Source organism: Cryphonectria parasitica, assembly GCF_011745365.1.
Source record: "Cryphonectria parasitica EP155 unplaced genomic scaffold M406scaffold_6, whole genome shotgun sequence".
NCBI classification, from domain to species: Eukaryota; Fungi; Ascomycota; class Sordariomycetes; order Diaporthales; family Cryphonectriaceae; genus Cryphonectria; species Cryphonectria parasitica.
Genome location: NW_024468914.1, coordinates 1,686,254 through 1,695,125, shown reverse-complemented (window position 1 = coordinate 1,695,125; position 8,872 = coordinate 1,686,254). Strand labels below are relative to the sequence as shown.

General features: G+C 53.2%; 2 protein-coding genes across 2 annotated transcripts; one reads left to right on the top strand and one right to left on the bottom strand.

The window, feature by feature from the left end:
• Positions 1-5,632: 5,632 nt before the first annotated feature.
• On the bottom strand, positions 5,633-6,777 carry M406DRAFT_332007 (uncharacterized protein; the record flags this gene model as incomplete). The annotated part of the gene is made up of 2 exons (XM_040920696.1): positions 5,633-5,649; positions 5,898-6,777. The coding sequence occupies 2 exons, from the start codon at positions 6,775-6,777 to the stop codon at positions 5,633-5,635; spliced, it is 897 nt and encodes a 298-aa protein (XP_040774457.1).
• Positions 6,778-8,227: 1,450 nt separating this feature from the next.
• On the top strand, positions 8,228-8,434 carry M406DRAFT_261312 (uncharacterized protein; the record flags this gene model as incomplete). Its single annotated transcript, XM_040917430.1, has 1 exon — positions 8,228-8,434. One exon carries the CDS (start codon positions 8,228-8,230, stop codon positions 8,432-8,434), a length of 207 nt encoding a protein of 68 aa, XP_040774456.1.
• Between the last annotated feature and the right edge of the window lie 438 nt (positions 8,435-8,872).

The following is an 8,872-nucleotide window of genomic DNA, read 5'->3' as shown; positions in this document are numbered from 1 at the left end:
GGCCTGGACTAGATGGGCTGACAATGGCCTGATGGCCACGCGGCATCGTACGAGAGCGCTGCTTCGGAGCGAAGCCCTCGCAGCAGCCCTGGACCGCCACCAGGGGTCGCAAGGGCCACCTATTTCCTTTGTGCGCATACAAGCCCTGACAGAATCCTCCCTCTTCCAGGTTCCTGTCCCCAGGAACTACGCGCCCGAGCTGCTCCCACGCAGACCCACAGGTCCCTTCATACTTGTCAATAGTCCTCTCGTCAGTTGGTCCTTGTTGTTGGGGTGCCTCGCCCTAGAGGGCCAAGTTTTCCTCCGCCGGTAAGTCATGTGATGTCGTGAAGGTTGCCCCAGCGCTGGCGCAGCGCAGACGCGGCGTGGTCACGAAGACTGCGCAGCTTGGCGCGGTCATCCATGCTACCGCGATCTCGGAATAGCTTCTAGGGCCAGACAACAGGGTTGCCTGGGGTGCGCGCGCTAGTGGGGCACTGTTGCCCCCTATTTCGCCCTCGCGCCTGAACCCCCCTCTCTTTTCTGTTTTTCCCTTTCCTCAGCCACCACAGCAGCAGCAGCAACAACAACAACAACAGCAGCAACAGCACGGTACGTGTATCCCTATCCTCTGAGGCATCGCGTGGAAGCTGATTCGTCGCAGATGTCTCCTTTTACTGCTGTCAACGCGTCTGGGGAGGCTGCGCCGGCCCCTGAGGTCTCTGAGGGTCAGATCGCCCCTGAGGCCTCGGAGGCTGGCAATGCCTCCTCCGGCGCTGTTGACGCGGTGCCCCCTCCTCGCCACCCTCTGCCCTCGGGCGCCCCCGCTGCTCCCGCGTCCTCTCCCTCTCGTGGCCGCCGCGGCGGTCGGCGTGGTGGCCGCAAGGCCCCCGCCAGCAAGAAGCGCAAGAGGGCCTCTCCCTCGCCCTCGCCCTCTCTCTCGCCCCCCCTCGAGTCTCCCGAGACTCCTGCCCCGGAGGCCCCGCCTCCCGTCACTCCCACGGCCTCCGTGAGTACTCATATATATCGTGTATACAGCGCCGCGCTGACGTTGCTAGGCCGTCAAGAGGAAGAAGGTCCCCGAGGGACCGGGTGCGGTGCGTCCCCCCGCCGGCTGGTGCCAGGGGTGCGTGCGTCGCCGCATCCAGGAGCCTGAGGTCCGGTGCCGGGACCAGTCAGGTGCGCCAGTTTCCTTGCCTTACAAATCCTCATATTGATTCGTCATAGGCTCCGGTGCCCGTTGTTTTCGGTGTGCTCGCGGCAACCACTCCTGCCAGCCCGTGAGTAGTATTACCCCTGCTCCCTCTTGTCTTTCGCGCTGCTCACAAGCCACTATAGCTTCCTTACGAGGCGGGTTTGGCCCTGGACAATGCCTGCTCCTTTGGTCGGGAGCCGACCGACGAGGACTTGCAGGGTGTCCTCCGGCTGGTGCGCTCTGTGGGCGCTGCTCCTGCGCCGGTGGTCGGCGCGTCTCCTGCCCCTGTTATGAGCGGGGAGTTGATGTCGCTGCTTCGGCGCGGTGTCAGCGCTCTGGAGACGCTGGCCGAGGCAGCTCGCAAGCCTTCTGAGGCGGCTCCCGAAGAGGGAGGGTAACCTCTTTAAAAACCCTGGGTGGGTGGGCGCGCTTTTACAGCGTGGGAAATAACTGGCACTGATTGCCACGACGCAGGGGCGTCGCTAACTCCCCGGGTGGGTGGGCCATATAAGGGTTTTTAGTTTTCCAATCAAAGACCGAGCAGCTTCCGCGCTGCGTTGTTACCGCTTCAACCGTGCTTCGTATTCTTTGATCAATGGTCCGTCGTCAATAAATGCCCGTGGTTCCCATGAATCCTCATCGCTGCTATATCCCTTCCAATGTATGAGGAATTGGCGGTTCCTAGGTGGCCCTCGGTGTGCCAGAATAGCCTCCACCTCCCAACGCGCCTCTTCCTCGAGGTCGATGTCAGGGTGCGCCTCGAGCTCTTCTCCATCTCGTTTATTGAAGTTCTTCAGGGCCACGATTGGAAAGACATTGTGGACCTTGTATTTCGCTGGCAATTCGAGCTTGTACGCCAGTCCATGCGCTCCCACGATCTCCAGCACTCGAAAAGGGCCAAGGTATTTGTTTGCCAGTTTATTGTTGACGCCTTTTTGGCGTAAATGCCTGGCTGAGACGAGGACGAGGTCGCCAAGGGAGAATCTTTTATCGGTATGGCGTTTGTTGTACCACCTGGTGTATGCTTGTCTTGCATGGTTGAGGCTTTCCTGAGCCTCCTCACGAGCCTTGGCGAGGTCTTCGAGCCGCTCTGAGACCTTGGGGACGTAGCTTGGGCGCTGCGTGTTGATATCTGTCGGTTTTGTTGGTTGGAATCCGTAGAGCAACATAGCAGGTGATGATCCTGTCCCGCTATGGTCTGCGCTGTTATACGCTGCCTGTGCAAGGGGTAGGCGCCGCGCCCAATCCGCTTGAGAAAGGCTGCAATAAGCGCGGAGGTATTGTTCGAGGTTCTGGTTCTGCCGCTCGGTCTGTCCATCTGTTTGGGGGTGAAACGCAGTGCTCAGGCGCCGCTTGGTCCCCAGGTGGAAGCAGAAGTCAGTCCAGAAGTGGCTTGTAAAGAGGCTCCCTCTGTCTGACACAATGCCCTCAGGAATGCCGTAGAACTGATACACGTGCCACAGCATGATATCTGCTAGGCCGCTGCTTGTGAGCCGTGTTGTTGTCGGAATGTACAGGGCGTACTTCGAGTATCTGTCGACGATCACCAGGATAGCATCGTAAGCCTTATTGTAGAGACCGATGGACCCGGGCAGACCGGTGATAAAGTCCATTGATATCTCGGCCCATGGGCGAGTTGCTGGTGGTAAGGGACTGAGCAGGCCGTATGGGCGTTGTTTCCTCGTTTTTATCCGCTGGCACACTGCACACGTGTTAATATGCTTCTTCATATCCTTAGCTAACGCATCCCAATAGTAGTAACGAGAAATCATCTTAGTGGACTTAGCTATGCCGAGATGGCCGGCTGTTGGATCATCATGGTACGCCTCCAAAAGCTCCTTGCGAGTTGATGGATGGTTTGGCACAAATACACGTCCCCTGAAGCATAGCAAGCCCTCGATGACTTGCCATAGCTCCACACCGGCTGTAGAGCTGCGTGTTCGCCTCTTGCGCCAAGCTTCCGTCTGAACAAAAACGTCTTCTTGTTGCAGTCGTAGCAGATGCGCCCTCATTGGCTCTGCAAGCTGCTCCGGCGCCGTTGCCACGCTTCGCTCCACCGCTAGGCGCGGAAGGGTGGTCGGTTCGCGACCCGACACCCAAGCAACATCAGTTGCCAAGCGGACACTCCGCTTCAACTCTGCGCCCTCGCTCGAATAGCGAAGGGCGCACTCTCGAAAACAGGAGACACTCAGGTCTGCTGTCTGCTCAAACTCCGCGCCCTCGCTCGAATAGCGAAGGGCGCACACTCGAAAACAGGAGACACTCAGGTCTGCTGCTTGCTCCACTCTCACTCTTCGAATACGACCAACACAAGGTCCTCTCTGATCCTCCAGATTCTCCATCGTGACGAAATCGCTGGGGCTTCGCAGCTCCTGCTCAGCTCCCTCTCCCCCCTGGTGATCTGGCCGCCTGGACAACCCATCAGCCGGGTTGGACTTGCCGGGGCGGTACTGGATGATGAGGTTATACACGCTGAGATCGTCCAGCCAGCGCAACTGGCGGGCAGATAGCTTCTGTTTAGTCTCCCAGTACTGCAAGTTGAGATGGTCCGTGAGGACGAGTACAGGCTCAGGCAGATACAACAAATAATGCTGCCAGTTTGATACAGCGTCCACAATAGCTAACAGCTCGATATCCCCCACGCCATACCGTGTTTCTGTTGGAGAGAGCTTCTTTGAACGAAAGGCAATTGGATGCCAGCGGCCTTGAAACAGCTGGGCCAGCACAGCTCCTATAGCGAAAGCAGAAGCATCCGTTTCAACCCTCGTTGGTAATGCAGCATCGTAGTGGCGTAGCAATGGGGCTGTTGTAAAGAGCATGATCAGGGTCTTGAAAGCTACTCGGGCGCGGTTCGAGAGCGCGACTACGCCTGTGCCGCCGCCTCGCAAAAGGTCGGTCAATGGTGTAGCGACCTTGGAGTAGTTCCGTATAAATCGACGGTAGAACCCAGTGAACCCAAGAAATATCTGAATATCGCGGACGGTGCGCGGGAGCGGCCACTGCGCAATAGCTGCGACGCGCCCCTTGTCCATGCTGATTCCTTCTGGGGACACCACAAAGCCCAGGAATTCCACCTGTCGTATGTTGAACTCGCACTTCCTCAGGTTGAGGTATAGCCCCCATTGCCGTAGCCGCTCCAAGACCTCTCGAACGTGGCTTGTATGCTGCTTGGCATCATCACTGTAGATCAGGATATCATCCAGGTAGACGATGCAGATCACATCCACCAGGCCCGCCAGCGCCTTGTTGATGTATGCCTGGAACGTGGCCGGGGCGTTGGTGAGGCCAAAGGGCAGAACACAGTACTCGAAATGGCCGTATTTCGTACGGAAGGCGGTCTTCCACTCGTCTCCTTCACGGATTCGGAGCCGATGGTACGCATCCTTAAGGTCGAGCTTGGTATAGATTTGTGCATGGCTCAGTCGATCGAGGATCTCGGCAATCAAAGGCAACGGGGTGCGGTCCTTGCGTGTAATCCGATTCAGCGCCCTGTAGTCCACGCAGAGGCGCAGCTCGCCTCCTTTCTTTGGCACGAACAGTATAGGTGCGCCAGCAGGGCTGGTCGAGGGTCGAATCCATCCCCTGGTTAGCATCTCCTCCAAGTATTTCCTGAGCACTTCTAGTTCGGCCGCGGAGAGGGCGTACAAGGGCCCCCAGGGCGGTCTTGCCCCCTCTTCGAGCTCGATGCGATGGTCGATATCAGTGTGGGGTGCGAGCGACTTTGATGCCTCCTCCATGCATAGGTCGACGAAGTCGCGGTACTCAGGGGGCAGGCGCAGCTCTGGCGCTGCGTCTTCTGGCTTAGCCTCGAGGGGTAGGTCTGGTGGGCTTGGGTAGTAATATGCCGCAAAGGCAACCCTCGCTCCCTCAAGCCCTTTCGCCATAGTGCAGAGCCGAATCTGGGAGCGCTGGAGGGGAAACCTCCATTGCCTCATATCCCATCGTATTACCGGGTTGACGACCTCAAGCCACGGGAACCCCAGGATCAGGCTGGGCTGGCCAATATCTGCTACCACGAAGCGATGGCGCTGCTTCCTGGATGTTCCTAGGCTATCTGTGACCTTCACATCGATAGAGCAGCTGCCGTATGTGATGATAGCTCCCTGGTTAATTGAGACGAGCCTGGGGCATGCTTCAAAAGGTTGGTTCTGCGCCAGAGCCTCGGCCAAGCGGCGGTCGATCAGGTTCTCCTCTGCCCCCGAGTCGACCAACCCATACGTGTGCTTCCTTTTGTCTCCGAGCGACAGCCTCGCGTGGACGGTGAGCTGGCGAGGCTTCCGCTCGGCGTCTCCTCAGCTCTGTTGCGTGGCTGTCGCCACCTTGTTGGCCTGCTCGCAGCTGTTTGCTGTATGCCCCTTCTTCCTGCAAATCCGACATTCTGCCTCTGGGCAACTGGAACTATAGTGGCCTGGCTTATTGCAGGTGTAACAGACGTTTCGTCGAGGCTCCGGGCATAGGTTAGCAAAATGGCCTGTCTTCTGACAGTTGTAACAGCGGGCAAAGTTGTTATCAACTGTCTGAGGGCGCGTCGACGAAGCTTGAGTGCCCGTGAGGGGAAGTGCCTGAGAACCACGCGGAGCTGTGCAGTCCCTTGCTATATGGCCTGGCTTGCCACAGCTGTAACAGCCACGATATGAGGGGGTAGCAGTTCCTGGGCTGCTGCTTAGGAGCGTCTTGACAGCAGGTTGAGGGTTGGTAACCGTCCCTTGAGCGGATTCGATACGTCGTGCTAAGCCAATCAGGGCATTCCAGCTGCTCGGGAGCGTCGTCTGCGCACTGATGGCGATACGGATCTCTGGTCTGAGGCGTGTGAGAACAGCCGTTATGCGATGTTGCTCGGTGTCAGGATAGGGAGACTCAAGCTCCGCCTCCTGGTACCGGCGCACGAAGCTTATCACTGATTCGCCCTTGCCTTGAGCGATGCTTGCAAGCGTCGCTGCAGCAGTGACAGCGCGGGTGGTGGGATCGGCCAACTGGTTCTCCAGGAAGGACTCGAGTTCTCCAAAGGTGATAGGGACAGGCTCACGCTGTCCCTCCTCCTGGCGGGCGACATAGTTGACCCAGTCCCGCTTGGGATCGTCTTTCAAGCAGCGCACTGCATATCCCACCTTATCCGCTTCATTGGTCAAGCGGCAGATGTCGAAATGGTACCGCAGGTCGTATAGGAACGTCTTCAACTCCATGTACGATCCCCCCTTGTATATGAGGGCTGGCAAGCCGCGATATAGCTGTGCAGGCGCTGTCGAGGGTGCCTCTGAAGGGGTCGGCACAGGAGGGGTGCTGAGAGGGCTGAGGCCAGCTGGCCGGGGCTCCGGGCCGGTGTCGCCGCTCTGGAGTAGTGTTAAGCGAGCGCGCTTGCTCCTCAGCCGCTGCCGTATCTCCTCTTCTTCCAACTGACGATCGAGCTCGCGTTCCTGGCGTTGCAACCCGGCCATATCTGCTGGTGCCTCGAGCGAGGGGTTCTCGTGGGCTGGGCCTGGGTTCGAGCTTGGAGGGAGGGTCTGAGAGGGGAGTTGGCTTAGGGTCTGTGAGGGGTCGGAGTCGCCGGCTCGTTGTGGTTGTCGCTCTGGAGCGGCGCTACCGCTTCGTGTAACCGGAGCCATTCTCACCCCCGACGGCTCACTTCCCGGGAAAGGGTAGAAGGTTCAGACTTGTCAGGGTAAAAAGGGCACACAAGTGAGGTGAAGGGGTGTGAGCTGCTCCCAAGCCGCTCTGTTGATGCTTCCATTCAAAGGGACTACTGAACCTATCTCCCTCCTCCTCTTTTTCGCTGCTGGACCTGTTGTTCCCCTTTCCCTTATGTACACAATTGGCCTGGACTAGATGGGCTGACAATGGCCTGATGGCCACGCGGCATCGTACGAGAGCGCTGCTTCGGAGCGAAGCCCTCGCAGCAGCCCTGGACCGCCACCAGGGGTCGCAAGGGCCACCTATTTCCTTTGTGCGCATACAAGCCCTGACACATATCTGGTTAGCCTTTCCTTCTGAAGAGTAAAGCTGTAGCATCTGATTCTCATTCCGGAGCGGAGAGATCTTAGGTAATGATTTTTGTTATTGTTGTAATGCTAAAATAACTGCTAATAATATGATAGTAGGATTAAAGCTAGTTTTTGTTTTCCAGTATTTTATTAATTTTTTCATAGCATTTCCAACATTCTTCTGCAGTTCCCATGAGTTTTCACTTGCTGAGTAATCTTTTCATTTGATGAGATATTCGAGCATATTATTATTGCTTCTATGCTTAAGAATCTTTTCTATCTCGTATTCTGATTCATTGTTTTCAACTTTCACAGTATTATCTGTTAGTATTTCTTTTACTGCTAGTTCTAGTAGCAAGATATAAAAAACCGAGTATATCCTTATTCTGTAATGTTATGACTCATTCAACATGCAGGTTACAGAACAGGGCACGAGTAACAGGGATCAGATGTCAAGGACTCAATGTTCTGACAAAGCATTGATTACATAACCCGGGATTAGAATTATGAGCACAGCTAATCAGGAAGGATAGCTTCGGATATGTGCTATCCAGAGCTAGCAGAATAACTTGGATATATTGCTATCCAACATATCCATACTGAAGAGCTGAATATATAAGAACACATTTACTATCATTAGATGAATTCAGTATATAGCTCTTCAGTTGTTAATCTAAGTATCAGATTACTCTCTATTCTAATAGCTCTAAAAGCAGTAAATACTTGCATTGCTTACTAAGATTTGTATAATTCCGTATTCAAGATCTTAATATTTCAATACTGCTCTTATTAGCATAAACCTCTTTGTATACTTAGGAATCTTCAGATTATTGCAATGCTTATTATATTTTGATAATTCTTGTTCAAGAATAGTTCAGTATTATCTCTTTAAGCAATATGGAATACAATAGCTTCTCCAGGAATCTCTTCGTTCTTATACGCTTCTATTCAGGAAGAACTAATTAATTAGGTATATCAGCTTATTCAGCGTATTCAGGATCTGTGCAAATAACAGCAAGCTTAGAGCGCTACTATCGCTAACTAATAAGCTTAGCTAGTTTAATAAGCTTAGCAGATGCAGTTTATCTCTGCAACTATTAGTAGTGCTAGAAAAGCATACAAGATGAATAAGCTTGCTATATATAACAGTAATCAAAAGATGCTATATGGATTCCTTATCTACTACAGAGCATATTTTCTGCATTACAAGACTCAGTTTATTAAGAAATCTGAGAAAGTTATTCTTGCAGAAATTCGTTTCGAAAAGAATGCTCTTATCTGATATAAGCTTTCTCTATGCAATCACTTGGAGCATTAGAACAACTCCGATGTGCATATCCAGAATATTAAGAATATATTTGATTCTTTTGAAAGCTTTGAGAAAGCTTTTAAGAAAATCTTTAATAATTCTAATAAAGAATGTATTACAGCTTAGTAGCTTATGAATCTCAAGTAGATCAAATTAGCTTCTGCTTATATAATTAGATTCAAGTAATTCTTAGTATAACTTCTGTAGGAAGATAAGAATCTCATGGAATATTATTATAAGGAATTTAAGGATGATATTAAAGATGAAATCTTTAAACAGGATTAGCTAAAGAACTTTGCAATGTTTTCTAATTAAGCTATTTGTATTAATAACTGTTTGTATGAATAACGGGTGGAGAAGTTTAAGAAAAGAGAAAGCTAGATTTGAAAGTTTCCAGCTAATATGAGCAAG